At 37.7% G+C, this 19601-nt stretch overlaps 2 protein-coding genes across 3 annotated transcripts in view; one reads left to right on the top strand and one right to left on the bottom strand.

Annotated features, from left to right (window-relative positions):
* Positions 1-3506, bottom strand: part of LOC149800593 (DET1 homolog) — a 32543-nt gene extending 29037 nt beyond the window's left edge. The window contains exon 1 of the mRNA XM_089954565.1: positions 3262-3506. The gene's annotated coding sequence lies outside the window, so the exon portion shown is untranslated. The remainder of the gene's footprint in view (positions 1-3261) is intronic.
* LOC149800592 (putative palmitoyltransferase ZDHHC13) overlaps positions 1-18365 on the top strand; it is a 29665-nt gene extending 11300 nt beyond the window's left edge. The window contains exons 1-2 of one of the 2 annotated variants that reach the window (XM_089954570.1): positions 3729-3940; positions 16911-18365. In XM_089954570.1, the coding sequence (XP_089810696.1) occupies positions 3889-3940; positions 16911-17752 (894 nt within the window). In that variant the 5' untranslated portion in view covers positions 3729-3888 and the 3' untranslated portion in view covers positions 17753-18365. Of the gene's footprint in view, positions 1-3728; positions 3941-16910 lie in introns of those variants that run through there. The other variant, XM_089954571.1, reaches the window with a different exon arrangement.
* Positions 18366-19601: the final 1236 nt, after the last annotated feature.

The raw sequence follows: 19601 nt of genomic DNA, 5'->3' as shown, positions 1-19601 counted from the left end.
ATTCATGATTCAGAGGAATTATAGCCTTTGTAAGTCATGACTTAGAGGAATTAGAGTCTTTGTAAGTCATGTCTTAGAGGCGTTTTAGTCTTTGTAAGTCATGGTTCAGAGGCGTTTTAGTCTTTCTAAGTCATGATTTAGAGGACTTTGTAAGTCATGCTTTACCGAAGTTATAGCCTGTAGTGCAGCAGAATATATTTACCCCAGAAAGTTGGATTTCAACCTAAGATGGCATGCAGCTTTATATTGATGAGTCCTTGATTGAGTTCGATTTCTAGTTTGCCACAAAATCATTTATGGGCGTTATGGCCCTGATTTCATGTCCCTTTAACTTTGTTTTTCGCAACTTAATCTTACAATGGATTGTTGGATTTCTAACCAATTAGGCATGCGCCTTTATATTGATAAAACATTGATTAAGTTTGATCTCCAGCGTTGAATGACGTCACTTACAGAAACCATGGCTCCTAACTTCATATCCTCCCCTGTTTTCAGAATGGTTTCAATTTTAGTAATTTTTGGATACAGATTTAAAGCGATGAGACGTTGAAAGTGTTTGATTTTTAGCTTTCCTTGGCATTATTCAAAAATGGTAGCTGGGTTTCAACTAAATTTGGCATGCAGCTTTATTTTGATGTGATCATAAATCTGCTTGATTTCTAGCCTTCCACGTCAACTTTCGATGTTATGGGCCGTGATTGTCCCCTTTGAGAATTTTCATTTCTCAAAACAACTTTGCCAAGAATTGTTTCAAACTAGATTGATATGTTAGTTGATAGTGATAAAATCTTGAATGAATACATTTCTAGCGTTACGCGACATCATTTACATGAGTTATGGCCCTTGAATGTTGGTCCTCTTAAACTTCAGTTCCAGCAGTATAACACATATAGGTATGATTGTCGGATTCAAACCAGATTTGGAGTGCAGCTTTATATTGTCAGATCTCAGATTTAAAAAAAATAATACGTCTTCTTTGTGAGATTAGTTGAAAGATTACACAATCATTAATTAGTGCAGCGATCTCCCATGTTTGTCCAACATTATATTTTTTTGCACCTGGATCTTCTAGGATGTCAAGCGAAGTTTATGAACAGGATTAAATTCTAGAGGTCTTGCATGAGTTTCATTGCCAGAATCTTAAGTCATCATTTTATAGAGTTATGGCCCTGTATTGTTGGATGCACCACAATATGTTCCATAACGTTTTTTTGTTTAAGGTACTGCACTACAGTGACGAATATAAGTAAGGTTCTGACGATATTTAAAGACCAAAATTTGCTCAGATCTTTTGGAAAATGAACCTTTCAAAATCATGTATTTCTTCAAGCTAAATGATTAAAATGTAATCCATTACATCTCTTTATAAGATAAAGATAGAAAAGGCAAAACCTTTTTAAGATAGGGTTAAGTATATTGTATAACATGCATTTTGTTTTAAAAAAGAATGTATACGATTTTCTCAGCTGACATATAAAAAACTTTCATTGAATTTTCCTAAAAAAATGCCCGTCTCGCAAGCAAGTGGGGTCGCTTCCGATGAACCATTCGCTACAAGCTCAAGTTACCAATTGGAGCCTTTAGCATTTTGTTGATATTGTTGTGGATACTGATACAATAATTTTAAGTATTACATATTGTCTTTACCTCGGTATGGGTACGAACTTTCTACCTCGCTATGGGTACGAATTTCCACCACGGTATGGGCATGACCTTTTTACCTCGGTATGGGTACAAACTTTGTACTTTGGTATGGGCATGAACTTTCAACTGCCCAAGCCAGAAGTTATTATTACACAGAGGCGGTAAACCCGCTACTTAAAACTTCGTCTCGTTTACCTTCTCCAACATTTTATTCAGGAAATCAGACAATTTTCCCCCAGTATTCCTAATTTTCTTCAAATGTTCGTAAGTGATCATTTCCAACACCTATGTTGTTGTTGTTGCTGTTGTTGTAGGGTTTAACCCCATTTTTCAGCACACGATAGGCTATACATGGCGGCCAGTATTAATGGTGGAGGAAGAACCCGGGAAAATCCCCGGAAAGAACCACCGACCCACGAGAGGCTACTGGCAAGCTTTCTCACATACTGACATTGGCCGAATCTGAGACTCGAACCCACGCAGACAGAAGTGAGATGGCAGTGATCCGTAACGGAGAGCGGGCAACACCTATGTAACTGTTATTATCAGTATCATGCATATTCGTGTATTGCTCTCATAGTCGTCGATCTCTAGCTTTGTATGCATGCTAAGTGCTTTTATGTTGAGAAAGGGCTATACCTAAATTGCAGAACATTCTGATCGACCCAATTTGCTTCACTAATATGATGATAATAATAAGATATGTTTAAATACAAACAAATAAATTATAAATAGACACTTCTGATCACCCTGCTACTGACACTAACACTATTACGGAAATCTGTGTATGCTTAGGGACCAGGGCATAGATGAATCTTCATGTCTGTCCATCCGTCCCTCCGTCCTTCTTTCCACCGGTCACACAATCACGTGAACGAAGGTAGTCCCAACTTTTTTTGATAAACTGCCAAGAAATTTGGTAAATATAATTGTCATCACCTGAAGATTTGCATGTCGACACAATACTTTGTTCCCGCAATTGTTATTAGAATTTATTGCTCGTTTTATACTCGCGGCAAAGTGCATTGCATGACTAAATCTTGTGAATGCAACTACTCCCTCCTTGTTTTCGATTTTTCTATATCACCAGAAGATCATCATATATATATATATATATATATATATATATATATATATATATATATATATATATATATATATATATATATATATATATATATATATAATTTCAGAAAATCTGTTAGCTTTAAAAAAAACAACGAAAAAACAATAATAAAAAACAAAACAAAACAACAACACAAACTATACGCTTATCTCCATCGTGGGGATAGGGTTGTGAAACAGGTGCATACTGACGCATGCTTGCCCACCATATCTTTAATTTGTAGTGTAGCCGCGAGTGCTGCACAGAGTGTTTGCATTGTACATTTGTTTGTAAAGGTTGCTAAACAGTAACAGTCCGCTTCATTTCTAGATCGTGGGATAGAAACCGCACCCTTTCAATGTAATAAAACGGAACAAAGTAACGGGTGTATAAACAAACCTTACTCATAAAATTGTTTTCATGAAGTAAAAAAAAAATTGTTATTTTGATCTTTAATGAAAATGAAAATAGAAGTTAAAATGAACATGAAAACTTAAAAAAGAAATTTGTACCTGTTACGAGTCTACGTATCCACAAAATACTAGGTACCTCTAGTTAGACAATCCAAGCCAGTGCTGTCTAACCCGCGGCCCGCGGGATGATTTTAAATGGCCTGCCAGAGCTCGAGCAGCTATATAGTCGTTGTTTTTCAGTTTTCTTTTGTGAGCCTTGGCTTCAAGAAAAAACATTTTTCAGTGGCCGATGGTGTCAAAAAGGTTGGACAGCACTGATCCAAGCATTTAGCGTTCTGGTGAATATTACGTGATGGTAAGAAAGAAGTTTCTAATATGCAACAACATCCATTATAGGCCAGTCAACTAATCGTTGCTGGAGTTTCCTGTTTTCTAACTTACACCACTGTTAAACACTATTAACGCACTCATTAAAAATCAAGTGCGGCTATTGGTAGACACGGCTAATTGAACACGACATTGACACTATCGTCAATGATTCACATGTATGTTCTGGCGGGTTTGTTTGGACTAGTGTTCGAACGGTTAAGTTAGTTACCCATAGTGAATAATGGTGTCAACTTCGATATAAATAGACTCAGAAATACCTATTTGCCAGTTGCACCGAGACCTTGCCGTAACACACAGCTAGCGAGATAAGAGAAAGAAAAATCAAAAATCGACACGATGTTTATCATAGAATTCGACTGTCTTCACGAGAAACCCGCATATGATCGAGGTAAGAATACATACGTACATGTGTTAATATTCGGTGTTCTGAAATGTATTATCACTGTAGTCGTCAGCATGTACAAAACAGCCTTTGCGAAGAGATCTAGGACTGTAGGCTGTTGTGGTCTATTTATGTTTTCTTTTGTATAAATGTCTTGCAAGTGTTGGCAGAGATGCTGTAGTTAACTAGCTTCCTTCCACTCCATCTCATTAGTTTCTATCTATCCGCCCCTTTATCATAAGGAGAAAAGGCGCTAATACATAGTATATAGACAGAGTACATACATAGACTTAACGTGCTTCCAACCTACCAGTTAACCCTGCCTGACCGCATGCCGCCCTACACCACTGCCCTTTCTTTCGGTCAGGACCAAATGCATCCAGGCATGATGTTTGTCCTTAACCTGTTTTTCGTTTAAAACATATTTAATGTCCCATACCAACAGTTTCATACAAAAGAGTACACAACATTTATATATTTAAAAAAAAATTAAACTGAGAATATACAAATGTATTATGTGTGATACGTAATGGGTGGTGGTGGTATGAATGAATTGCAGTTGAGATATTCTGTTGTCCCTGACCTAATTAATCCCATCTAGACTCTCTATCGGACTAGATTTCGTGTCTTTGTAAGAAATTTTGGCATTGACAAGGTTAATGCGTGTGCATATTTTACTGCTAACCTGTTTAACTGGCTTTGGCTAGCCTATATTTTGGACATTTGACAAGGTGTATACAGTGGTTTGCATTTGTCTTAAAGTAGTGTTGCCGCTATTGATTTGTCACCATACATTTAGGTTACAAGTTCAGATCAGCTGTCCAATTACCGGTAAAGTTATCAGTGTTTTAAATAGCGGACTTGACTTTTGCTAGGTGGTTGAGTCAGGATTTGTAATACATATTTTCCTTTTGTTGGTTCCTTTTCATATTTGAATTTCAAGATCATAAGGTCTTATAAACAACGCAATGGTGTCTTTCTGGGAAACTCCTTGCGTGCTTAGTGTACACCACTTTCGTGCAACTTACTTGCGAGAGTAAAGAATCGTCCATACTTACCTTCGACTGTCCAGGAGAAAAATTATTCTTGCATTCTCTGCATTTTTATCGACAAGATCACAAAACTATTGGTAATGAAATCAAAGCTGCCATGTTTTGGAGGCATAAACCAACAAGCTCACATTCCTATAGATAAAATTAAGTAAGTATTAAAATTTAGTGGAAAATTTCAGTTTTAAGAAGGCTTTATATTGGCGTTGGAGATATAGTGAAGAAGTCCTTGAAAAGCAGAGGATAGGATGTGTAGGTTAATGACATTTCGTGTAGCACTAATGCAAATAACCGATTCAGTAAAGCTTCTCAAAACAGACCTCCTTTAAACCAGGCCCATTTTATAGTCAGCCCACATATTTTGGTTCTATTAGGACCAAACAAGTTACTTTCCTAACCGGCTTATGATGGCAAGCGCTTTAAAACTGTGTCCGTTTTAGACTTCTTTAATTGTACATGCAACATAATGATAGCGTAGTCCTTTATACAGTATTTTATGGAGAAACATTCATTAACAACACTTAGCACCTTTTTAGGTGCACACTTATGATCTCTTTAAGATACCCTTCTTATAGTGTAGGTAATCTGATAGGAGGTGTGATGTGTAAGCGCGCATTAGAATGATTGTTAAGGGCGTGTACTTAAATTAAGAAACGCAGATGTGCGTTATAAGAAGACGTATCTTTGTTGATTTTGATAAATATAAGCTTATTATAATGAGTTTGTGCGAAATAATACTGGTAAGGTTATTGTGTGTAGCTTCGCCATATTTGTTCCTTTAGAAAGTGCGTCATATCATTTAAACTTTGTATATTTATTTGCCGCATTTTTATTCATGAAAGCGGACTACGGATATTAATTCGAATTTAAAGGTAATATTTATTTTGTTGTCCTGCCCAATGTCAGCGACCTCAGTAGGTAGTAATAGTTTTAAGAAATGCACATTAAAGGCACAGCTTGATCATGTATTAAACGGACTCAGCGCTGTACTGTGGCTGCTGCTACTACTACTACTACTGTTACTATAAGCAGTGCTACTACTACTACTACTACTACTACTACCACTACTGTTTCTACCGCTGTTGCTGCATTGCGACTAATACTGCTGTTATTGACGTAGTAGCTCAGTTGGTACTGCGTTGGACTCGTAATCAGAGGGTCGTGGATTCAATACATGCATAGACCATACATACCGTTAACCCACTTCCTACTTCTACTGCTGCTATTACTGCTACTTTGCTGCTGGTATCACCCAATCTGATTAAAATCAGATCTCCGCTGTCCTACGTGACGATCTGACGACGATCGCTTAGGAGTCATGTTCTGGTAACCATTGAATTAGCCGATGGAAATGCAGCTTTCAAAAATCTGAAAGTGAATCAAATCGTTCGGTACACATCATGGTCTTCATCCACACTGCTCAGTCTCCGAACGCGAAGATATAAGACTTCTTCTGATTGGTTGATAAAATTAGCGACTATGTCTGCCACTGCCTTTGATATCACGTCAGGTTCACATACGGGTATGCAATTATTTCATGAAAACATGGAGTAAATAACAGCAACATTTGATTGTTTAGCATGATCAGTGTAAATGCCAAGTAATATTTTTCAATACCATTTGGAAGGCTGATACCTTGTTTTTTGGATAGTAATAAAGGTTTTGGACTGTGAAGGAAAGCGCCATAATGGTTCATGATATCCTATTTTTGACCTTTGACCTTCCCTGCGGACCCAGCGACTTTGTCACAGAATTACGATATTTTATATTATGAAATATTATCAAGGGCAATGAATTGGACACACACGAAGACATGCGTTGTTGATTTCCTCATTTGTTACCCCTTTGATCTTTCACTTTCAATCGGGGCCAAGGGTCACGTTGGAATTCCTAAACTTTCCTACAAATCTACACTCCATATCGATAACGTGTACTAAATCTGCGTTTACAATATGAGTGACGGATATACGTATGGAGGAACAAACACTAAACTAATATATTTCAAATAGGGAGTATGAAAAGAAATACATGAACCAATATACATACGGGGTTGGGGTTGGGTTGGGTCCAGGGATAATACATAAACATTCCGTTACCCAGAATATTATCTTACAATGCCCTCCAAATATACTGTCGACCTTTAAAAGCGTCATAAATGAAGACACGTGTTTCTTAACTATGTTAAAAATAAAATTAGTCTTCTCTTTAAACACCTATATTTTTTTCTCCACTATTGTTCGAACCGTCAGAAGTCTGACTAGTGGAAAAAATACTTAATATGTATCACAATATCTGTTAGTCATGGCGGCACTGAAATATTTTAGACTTCTTGGCTTTTGTTGACATACATTATGCCACTCCGTACATACTCCACACCAGACTCATTGGCTCACGTTAATATGGCTTGGATCGCGCTGACATGCCATATGTCGCTCAGTACATACTCCAGACTTATTGACAACATTGACATGCCTTTGCTTGCGTTTATGTCAAGTTTTTGCACTTATTCATCACTTTTACACAGATCATATTATCGTACAGTTTCCTGCTGCGCATACATTTAAACCCTGCGGAATTACGCTACCCATCCTTATACTTCACTGTGTTTACACCCTTGTTATGAAAGTTACTTTGGCGCTGTTATCAGTACACTGAACATTGAATCACGTGCAAGTCTATTCATTAGTTTTTTAAACAATGTTTCAACATGGTTTTTTTTTCTTTGACTAGAAAATTGCGTCAAATTATTTATGAAACTTGTTTCACCTTTAATTATTATTCTTTTTTTGTGTATTGGTTAGCTTGATAATGATGAAAATAATTTTGCCAAACCAAGTTCAATAAAAAATCGAATGGTGATTTAGTATGGATCAGTTTGCTCACCGGATTATGTAGACATGGAAAATGTGCACACTTTGGTTGCCATATTGTGTTAACCTGGCAATAACACAAAACATATATAATAATTTGACATCATTATTTACCTCATAATGTAAGGTCATTGCAATAGACTAATGGACATGTAGATATATAAGACGTGGTCTTAGTCTCGGATTCTATAAAGACATGTCTTGGTCACAGATACTATAGAGACATGTCTTGGTCACGTGCACTTTAAAGACATCATCTTGGTCACGTGCACTTTAAATACATCATCTTGGTCACGTGCAATTTAAAGTCATCATCTTGGTCACGGGTACTATAAAGATATCATCTAGGTCATGGGTACTATAAAGATACCATCTTGGTCACGGGTACTATATCGATATTTCATCGTGAAGATGGGTGGATATATGACACAGACAAGATCGATGGGTCGGACTGATGGATGCGAAAGACTTCTTTATGCAGTTACTTCGTCAGACTTTAGCCCAAACCTGGACCTAGTTTTTGCTTTTTTCCGCTTGAGTTCAATGTTTGTTATCGATTTCTTGTATAAAAACAAAATCATAAATGTTGGGTTCGAATTAGCTTACGCCGTTGCGCCCGCAGAATCATAATTTATTTTGGTGGTGGTGGTGGTGGTTTTTTTAAAAGGGGGAACAGTGGTGACCTATCATGTTTTACAGATGTAGGCCAAACCTTGTTTAGAGGTGAAATCTTGGGATAGATGCTTGGGCGGTGGTGGCAAGTGCACCCCACCCCCTTGCCCCGATGTGCTTGCGTCCATGAGCGTACGTATGCGTTAGTTTCGATAAAGGTTTTGAGATAAAACTGAAGTTTTGCCTTTCGATTCTGTACAAGAAATACTAATTTTTCATAGATTGAATCAATTTGAAAAATAAAGAGTTTTTGTTTTCAGGTGTCGTACTGGATACTGGGTACCAGCAGCCATGTTGAACAATAATGTCGTAATGCCACACCTACCGGTGTAGATCTAGATCGTCCGTCCTCTAATGTCCTAATACGCACCCATACGCGTAGACCTAGATCTTCCGTCCACATATATCATAATACTATGCCCATAAGCGTAGACCTAGATTTTTCGTCTACTAATGCGCCTGAATACCAGTATGTCATAATAAGCAGCAACCATACAAACTGCTCACTGTCCTTTCCGATTGTTTAGAACAGTCCATTTTCAAAAGAAAAAAAAAACAAACAACAGAAAACAAACAAAAAACTGTCATCTGCATCAATGTCTGGTCTTAATATTTTTAAAAGAATTAAATAAAATATAGAAAACTATTATCTTACATACATGTGTTCTAAGGAACGTAAATTCTTCTGACGTAACTGTCGGAGTTGAGAAAATTTAAGAAATTATTTAGAGCTTATCACAGACGGAAAGCTACATCACGTGTTGTCAGAGAAAATATGGACTGACCCATGCAAATATGGCGACGTGTTAGTAAAGAGACTCACGTTGCAGAAGATGAAAGTGTTACGGATCCTCAGGTGACAATCAAGTCAGATATAAATTGATGAATGAAATGACCCTATTTTGTATATAAAAAAAATAACCTTGTTGCTATTTGTTAAAAAAGATTGTTTGTGCGAGGAGGAGTGTAAGTGGGAGTGCAAACAAACGAAAAAGTATGTGAATGCTATCCTCATTTAAGCTTGCACGAATGTTGAATACACTGTGTGCATATGGGTGGGGCTTCCCATAGCTGCCAGACATAAATATATACCGACACATGCATGGTTTCCTGACTGTATTGCGTCATTCATAAACCTAAGATAAAATGCATTTGTCAAGATAATTGTTTTTCTTCAGACTGTATTGTTACGATATTTTCTAATTTTGACGACCAAAATAAACAAGTTTTAAACATAGATACCATGTCACGATACACTGCAGTTAAGTATTTTTAGTATGGTTACGTTATCTGTATGCTTAACAGTCCTATTTTAAGAATAAACCAGGTCATCTAATCGATTTCGGTTGTGTTTGATGATCACTGAAACAGTATCTGATGTGTCCTCAAAAATGACCAAAACGTAATGAACTCATTGAACTTCACTGAATATTGGATATAGTGTGTGCTAATTTACGGGTGGGGCTTCCCGTAGCAGTCATACATAAATGTATACTGACTCATCCAACGGTTCCCTGGGTGTACTGCATCATTCGTAAACATGCTATAATATATAGTATTGAAAGATAATTAGTTTAATTGTATTATGATATTTTCTTGTTGTTGTTGTTGTAGGGTTTAACGCCATTTTTCAGCACAAGATAGGCTATAAATGGTGGCCAGTATAACTAGTGGAGCCAGTACCCTGGTAAACCCCGGGAAGAACCACCCGCTGACGAGAAGTTACAAAGCGAAATTTGAAACGGGTGTAATCTACCTACAGACGAAGAGAGTTCATGTGTCGTGAACCTCGAAACTTTATGCACGTGTGCATAATTCTCCTGTATATCCCCCACCACCACCCTCCGTACCCCGGGCATACGCATAGCCATTCGTAGTTTTTACACGCAGAATTGACTCTATTCAGTATGGGATAGATAATTTAATGGACGGGTGGTGATTTTTTTTTGGTACCTGTTTTTTTTCTTCTTCTTTTGTACCTCATATTAATTTATTTGTTCAACTAATAAAATGGATATAATTACTTAATCATCTTTTCCCCCTTCAAATCAAAGAACATTTATTTTAAGCTATTTGGGGGCTGGAATTTGTATTACAAAAAATACCCCCACCACCAAACTGATTTTACTTTGAACATGTAAAAGTATACGAGTATTCAAGACTGAACCACGACCGTCTCTTTGTTGGACGGGATCCGCTAAAAATGCAACATACTACATCGTTCTTAAATCGACCATTACACTTAGCGTGGCCGCTGATAATCATCTAATGGAACTTTAAGTGGCTTGATGACCAATCCAATCAAACAGCAGTGGTTGAGATTTTACACGATTTCCTTTTTTTTCTCCAGCAGCTGGATCGGACAAGCTGTCGGTCAGGAAACCTTTTGATCACGTGTGCAGTCTATACTATGCACAGGCTTAGTACTACTTAAGCCTGTTTTTAAGCTTTCATGAAATTTATACCTCATATTTAAATGTCCCATTAAATAATTATTTCGAGGAGAAAAACGCTGATTTAAATATATATGCTAGTTGTGTTTCTCTGAGGTCTGCTTTACCTAATTGTAAGAATTTATCGTAAACATAGTTGTATGTCAAATTATCCGTCTTCGGGCATGATCATATATCACGTTTTCCTGGAGAGGGTGGTGGGTGGGGCTAACTTCTATAATTTTAATGAGGATATGTCGCCAGTGTTTTTAATTTTTATTTTTTATTTTTAAATGAGCGTCTTATAAATATTTACCACATCTTTCAACTACGATCATCATTACATCATTGTTGATCGCTCCGGTGGCTTGGTGGTTAGCACTACCGCCTTGGATGCGGGAGGTCGTGGGTTCGAACCCCAGCAGAGTCATACCAAATACTTATTTTAACAAATGGTAATAACAGGTAGGCGCTCAACATTAAGAGCTTAGTGTTAGGTCTGGTCGGCCTAGTGTCAGGATAATGTTACTGGGCGGACATCATACTACATGTGTGATGTCACTAGACATAACTCTGAATGGCTACACTGCAGACATTGTTGAGGTATGACTGAAACATTGTTATAGGTTCGTTAAAAAACCAAATAACACACACGCTTCATTGCTGTTCTTTCCATTTCTTATTCAGGAAGAGTAAAGCACCGTGGGTTCATGATTGTAAAGTAATGAACGATTGTAAACAGGTCCGGCTGTAGGATGTGCGGGGCCCAAGGCGGTTGCCTCGTTCGACTTGCCCTAGGGCCATGCCTGATTGTAAAGTAATGCGCTTATTGCAGATTGATTTGTGTTTCTTGTATCATAATTTGTATCATGTCTTTCCAATTACTCAGCATCCATGCATTAAAGTTTTAACTTGTTTAAAATGCATTGGAGTACTGACTGCGATGTTGCTGTCAATCTACGTCAGATAGCAAATACTGTGAAAAACATTGTATCGTCCATGGCTGATTTTCACGCATGAAAAGTGCGATGTCAGTATTTTGCCTCGTATAGCATAATAAAGAATGTGTCATTGTTAATGTAGTGCGATCATGGGTGTGTGTTATTGTCTCATATTACAAATTCGGTAAATTTATTTATATTGATTATATTTGGGGTGATCACCACAAAGTTGTGCTCGAATCAAAGTACAGTTGTCAGATACAAAAATTGCACGTCTGTCATGACACATGGACAAAAGAATTTGCATATTACGGCGAACCATGTTTTTTTAATGTATTGCTATCAGCGATTGGGACATATAGTGACCAGTACCTGTACAAGCATATCAGTGAGATGTTGTTGTTGTAGTAAGGTTTAACGCCATTTTTCAGCACACGATAGACTATCCATGGCAGCCAGTATTAATGGTGGAGGAAGAATCCAGGAAATCCCCAGAAAGAACCACCGACCCTCGAGAAGCTACTGGCAAGCTTTCTCACATACCCACATTGGCCGAATCGGAGACTCGAACCCACGCAGACAGCGGTGAGATGGCAGTAATCCGTAACGGAGAGCGCTTTAGACCACTCGGCCACTCGGGGCCCTTTCAATGAGATGTAGGATCGTTTTAGGACCGTAGTAGATGGGGTATCTTGTTAGGTCCGAGATGGGGTATCGTTTTGGGACCGTAGGAGATGGGGTATCTTGTTACGTACGAGCTGGGGTATCGTTTTAGGACCGTAGGAGATGGGATAAAAGTTAGGACCGTGGGCGGAACATCTAAATCCAAAATAATACAGAGATAGGGTTTCGGTTTAGGACAGTAGGAGATGAGATATCTTTTAAGACCGTGGGCGGAACATCCCAATCCAAAATAATACAAAATTACTCCTCTGGAGGCACGCCTAAAAAAAATGCTGTGACATCTGACAAGTTAGTGGTACATCGTTCCATATCATCCGATTTAAAACTATATCACTTGAGATATTGGCTGACCCATGTGCCAGTATTGCAATATACGTGAGGGTGTTTATGTCTCTTCTGGCTATATATATATATATATATATATATATATATATATATATATATATATATATATATATATATATATATATATATTGTTTCCAACTTATGGAAACGTTTCCAAGTTATGAAAAGGGGCTAGTCCCTTGCCTCAGGGGTGTGACCCAGGAACTGCATTGGATGCTCATTTTAGCAACCACCCAAGCAACCACTGCAGCTGTATGTCTGTGTTTGTGAGGACCGATGAGCTCCCATAATTACCATCAAACAACTTTTTTATTGGGAGGGCTCCAAAGAATTAAGTTTTAAAGTGAAGTGAAGAAGTGGGGCAGAATTTCTCGCTGCACTACTGCCTGTGGCAATTCCTCTTCCCCAGGGGAATGACATGGTTCATATTGAATGCATGTCCTATTTAATCTCATAATGACCTTTGTATATGGTTATAGGGTGGAATCTCAACAGTGTCGAAATGATGACCCAGGAGGCAGCATTCTCCAGCCATTGGGCAAGACCCAAAGGTGTAATGTACGTTTTATCCCCGGGCTCTTTGAATGTACACGTTTTCAATACTCAACGATTTTAGATCGGAATACATCTTTCTCTACAACCTAACCCCGCCTCCAAAAGGGATTTTTAGAAAACACTTTGTGGACATCTACAGACCGCCTTATTATGTCCCAAAGAGAGAGAGAGAGAGAGAGAGAGAGAGAGAGAGAGCATGTGTGTAATTTGGATTTTTAACGTAGCTTTAACAATATTTCAGTCGTATCTCTACGATGCCTGCAGTGTGGCAGTTTATAGTGATGTCTAGCAATGGGGCATCGTGCCGCAGACATGTAACATGATGTTCCACCAGGCCGACCAGTCCTTTCACTAACCTCTTAAAGCTGAGCGCCTAGCAAGGCAACTGTGTGCACCATTTTTTTAATTAAGTCTTTGGTATGATTCGGCTATGGTTCGAACCAGCGACCTACTGGCATATAGTATAATCCTTGTCCGTCCGTCGGTCACACCTTGGTTCAGGTTTGCATTTAGGTCATTTCAGGTACTGTGTTGAGGTATCGGTGTTCCATGAGCACACTTCAAGTTTATTCATAATTTTGCCACATGCATGAAAATGATCTCTTGCATCAAACTTGTCAGTAGGCAAATATACACGAATGTAGAACCTCGAATAATTTAATGAAGTACGTTCGACTTTAAATGACAAATATAAACGTGCATTTGCATTTGCAACAGAGTTAAAGCCAAATTATCATACATTCTCCAGCGTGTGTGTTTGTGTGTGTAAGGATGGATGGATGCATGCTTGCGTGTATGTACCGGTATTCTCTTGAAACATGGGATAAATTATGGCGTTGTGCAGGCAAGATATTTCCTTCCGAGGGACTCTTGTATTTCCTTATACTGTTGTATTTTCTGTAGCTGTACTTAGCTTAGCTCGTCATGTCTCATAGAAACGTTTTGAACTGATTAAACAGCTTATGTCACAAAATAAATCGGCCAGATTAATGCTGTTTGCATGCCTGCTTTGTTGTACAAGAGTTTCTGCGTACCGTATTGAGCGCGCTATTTGTGCATAACAGATTGATCAGTGAGACGTTAGAAAATGAAATGCTCAATGGCACATTAAACTGTAGTCATCTTAACGCTGGACAAACTGAACTATTCAGTTATCACGGTAGTCCGGTTCAGGTAGTGAATAGATTCAGAGTGAGTGAGTTTTGTCTGCATTCCGCAATGGGACATTTTCAAGTATAATGGAGAAGTGATTTGATCGATATTGCTATAGCTGTGGCCGAAATCGGTGGACATGCTTTAAAATTGTTACCGTAAGAGCACGGTTATGTTGGATGTGGTATTTACACCATATTGTCTATTGTTGTAGAGTTAGCGAACAAGGCTTTACGATGTCTGCAGTATAAATATCTTGTAAATCACAACATTATTCTTATTACCAGGCCTGACAGAGATATTCAGGCATTGCCAAATTAAAAAAGATTGGCAGCCAGCCTATTGTAATCCGAAACGGGAAGCTTACAAGCTCCGCCAGATTCTCTGATTGGTCGACAGAGTGTCACAACAGAGATATCATCGAATTGGCTTGCAGTATATTGCGTTTCCAAGGGCAGCATTTTTAAATGACGCAGTGGATGCATCAAGATATTATACAGCCAGAAAAGTAATATTATCTGACCCATTTATATGTCAGGATTTTTTTTTTTAAAGTTACATCGTCACGTCCAATATTTTCATCAATATTTATCATGATATTAGGTTGACCACATTTGACGTATTTTTCCACAGGACTCGGAAATTTGGACGTGTTTGCCGACATTATGAGGATCAAAGGATTTTAAGCTGTTTTAAAAATGCGCATTTTTATAGGTGGATATCATACATTAATACTGCATATCGAAAAAACTGAAAAAAAATGTCTTACAATCGCTTGTGGTTAATGAATTATTTACTTTGAAAGTGCGTATTTTATCTTTACCTGTCTCAACATATATAAAGAAAAGTAGGTACCACTCTTCTGGCGTCTACGACTGCAAAAGTAAGAAACAATGTACAGGTTTTGTATGTAAGACAGTGGAATATATACATAAACTGAGTAGGCGAGATTCCATATTTCACTGTACCCTAGTATCTGTTTCTTATCTGTGTTGGTGGCCCCGGGTGGCTGAGTGGTCTAAGGCGCTCGCTTTTACAGATCACTGACATCTTGGCTGTGCGCGCGTTTTTTTTAGTCTTGGCTGGGTCATCGTGGGTATGTGATAAAGTTTGCCAGTAGGTTCCCAAGTTCTTCCTGGAGCCTTGTTGGGTTCTTCCTCTACCAAACTATATTGGCCGCCATGTACAAACTATCGTGTACTGAAAAATGGCGTTAAACTCACAAACCCTAAATGTGTTATCTGTGAGAGAGTATACTATCACCACAGGGACACACCTCTCCTTCTCTTCCTCGCCAGCTATCTCTGTCGTGTCACCAGGGGTTCTAAATACTTGTCAGGTTAATTTACATTACTTGGCTTGTACATCACCACTGTATTTATGTACAAAGTGGATACAAATATCTTTGCATTTTTAAAGAGATGAAAATGTACTCGTGTAAATTATTTTGATTTAGGAGTGTGCTAATTATACTGACATTTTCAATGAAGGTGAAACAAAGTTGATTAAAGATAGTTCTAATCAAACAGAAGTGTATAGCTTTTTGTATTATAAAAAACTATATTTCATTATTTTGAATGGTTTTTAGATCTACTGGTGATTGACCAGATGGAATTATTATTTCGTCCGTTGTCTATCATCCGTTGGCCGTAAGCACAAGTTTGTTATGACTACTCCGTAACTAAACGGAGAATTGCATGTAACCACACACACACACACACACACACATTCATCTTATGGTCCTAAATGAAAACGGTGCTGCTCGGACATTAAAGTCTTTTTATTGCTACACCACCTGAATGGATTGTCATATCAGTACGGAGTTCTCTTTCAATATAAAAGTCTTCTCGCGATGTTTAGTGTGTCATATCTTACAATCTTACGTCCAGTATGGCCGCCACAGCGACCCTCTTTAAATGTTATCGCTCCTTCTCTATGTGTGGTTATATAAAAATGGTTTTGCACTGAAAAACTTTCTAGCATGTCTGGTTGTGTCTAAATGGAAATAATGACGTACAGTATATGACCATCTTGAAAATCTTGTTTTCAGTGCTCCTTTTAAATGGAAAGTCATTTTGCAATGGGGTTTTATTAGAAGAGTTCTTATGGCGTCTAGTTCGTACTAAATGAAAATGACTTTGGTGTATTTTGTGCCTAATCATCCAGCTTCTAGCTGCATTCCTTTTCCATTCCCAGGGTATGATCGCAAGCTCAGTCTTTGCCAATCTTTGCATTGTAACGATCTTCTGATGAAAAAGTTTATATTTTCATTTCAGACATCAAGATGAGTACTCGATTCAAGGACCCAGAATCGGAATTATTCGAGGCTCTATTCAATGGCGACTTGGTCCGTGTTCGTCAGTTGATCGACAGTGGAATAAACAAAAACACAGTTCTTCACAATCCTGCCCGGTGGGAGGGAGCTACGATTCTTGGAACAGCTGCGATTGAAGGACATCTGGACATTGTAAAGTATCTGATTCAGCAGAAAGTGTCGGTCAACTTTACAGATCCGTGTCTTGGACGGACAGCCCTCCATTGGGCTTGTATGGTGAATAGGGTGGACATTGTTCGGCATATGTTGGACAGTGGTTCAGACGTTAACATCTGCGACAAAGACAATACAACTCCTTTGATAAAAGCAGTAATTCATAAATGCAAGGATATTGTCAGATTACTGATAGAAAGAGGAGCAGACGTGAATCAAGTAGACAGACTCCGTTCTTCTGCTCTCCACTATGCTACATTCATAGGAATTCCCCAGATGGTATCAGACATCATCAAAGGTGGCTGTGTCGATAATACAGAATCAATTCTTGGAAAGGGAACTCCATTATCAAACCTTATGCATAGTGAGGACATAGAAAATATTTCCCTACTTCTGGACGCAGGGTATAGCACTGGGAAGGACAAATGGTTAATGAAATGGGATGATGTCAAAGATCCACCCAACAAGGCGATCCGTTTTATTTTGCTCCGTTACAAGAACCCACCATCTTTACAACACTTGTGTCGGAAAGTCGTACGAGAGAACATGCACGGCAGATTTGTGAGCAAGAAAATTAGGACCTTACCATTACCACTAAGTTTACGCAGCTTCTTGCTGCTTGAGAGCTAAACGGGTTGCATTTGCACCTTCCAGAGAGATACACAGGTTACGGTTCAGGTTACAGTGTAATTGTAGATAATCTTACGAATTTTAACAAATTTAAGATTTTATAAAATGACTTTTTCAATATATCAATATCTATCAGAATTTATCCGATCTGTTCAAAAGTGATGTCTTTGTTGTGGGGTTGAGACACGCGTTAGGTAATTTTAGACCGTTTTTATGTAGGGAATTTACATCCCTGATTCTAGTCATTCTCGGTATTGTTATCAGTATTGTACAGTCTGAGATTCTTCTTTAACGAGAAGAAGCCGAAGGTCTTTAAACCAGTCTGAAATAAGAATTCACCTAAATTTGTGTTGTGGAGGAGGAATCCCCACAGAGTGAGAAATTTTGCAATACTCTTAATATGTGACTATGAACAATATCATTGAATAATGTAATAATAGTATTTAACATTGAATAACAGAGAAATAAACATTAGAACTCTACTGAAGAAATCTCTACTTATTCACAGAGAAGGATATCAAGAGTTTGCAGTTTCGAGGAAATCTTGAAAGTTTGTTTGCTATGGGAGGCTTTATTCACTTCGAATTATGACTTTATAAAGGTGCTTCCTTCATTCTGTGATTCTTGTCTTTAATCGATGTACCTTTATAAAAAAATAGGGACATATACACCTAAATTTATAAACGTAATTAGGACGAAGAACACGAGTATGAACCATCATATTTCCGACAAAAGTGTGACTACCGCTGCTAATTTTTTATATATAGAAAAACGTAATATAATTTTCTGAAGAACTTCCAAACAAAATTCGATCAACCTTTTACAGAAAAGTATCTGGACAATAAGCTAATTCAAATTTATTCCAAACATTATGCTAATCCGCTGTCAAATTTTGCCGTCATTATCACAACTAGAAAGGAGAAGAAAAACTTTGAAAGACCTCGACGAAACTGCTCAGTTCATTTTAATCAATTTTGGTGGAAAGCTTTCTGGTTGTAAGAGGTTTAAAATTTATATCAGTGATACTCTTACTAAAATGGAAAATTCTTTAAGCGATTTGTGAAAAAAAGTTTAAAAGCGTTCGACCTAATTTTGCAGAAAGTATTCCGATGAAAACATAGTTTACATTTGTAATAATGATGCGCGTAAAATGTCTGATTTTACTAAAACTTAACAAACTTCTAAATAACTGCTTGACACAGTTTAATCTAATTTGACAGAAAGTGTCTTAACTTAAGCATTTTTCAGGTTTGTACGAACGATGTAGTTCAGCCGTCAGATACGACAGCCGTTACTAAAAAATAGATAAACATTGACACATCTTTATTAACATAAAAACTCACGGAACATACATTTGACCAACTTTGACACAAAATGTGGTGGCATAGAAGCCTTTTAATATTAGACAAATAATGATAATATGCGATAAAATATGAATGAAGATAACAAAATAATGAAAGCTTGAAACAGTTGCTTCATACAATATGAAGTCTTATGCATTTTAAGAACTCTGAACAGAAGGCATCCATCAGACCCAGATTTCATGACCGGCTGTTCTTGCATTCATAATTAGGAAGATGTCAGCCAGGTCCACTTTAGCTTTTTATTTACACAGATTTGTCATGTGACTTCATTCAAAAACATATGATCATTAGAAAGTATTTGACTACATACGGTCAACTGGTCAGAAAAATGAAATGAAGAACAAAACGTCTACCCATTTGCTCTATCCATTATTCTCTTTTATGTATTGGTAGCCATTGGAACTAATGATTACGAGGACTAATCTTCTTCATTGTTCCCAATATTTACCGAAAGGTTATGTATAACAGATTCTTCTGTTTTTCAG

The sequence above is a fragment of the Sinohyriopsis cumingii genome, chromosome 4 (genome assembly GCF_028554795.1).
Source record: "Sinohyriopsis cumingii isolate HCF-2022 chromosome 4, ASM2855479v2, whole genome shotgun sequence".
Taxonomy (NCBI): Eukaryota; Metazoa; Mollusca; class Bivalvia; order Unionida; family Unionidae; genus Sinohyriopsis; species Sinohyriopsis cumingii.
This window is presented reverse-complemented; position numbering and strand designations above follow the sequence as displayed.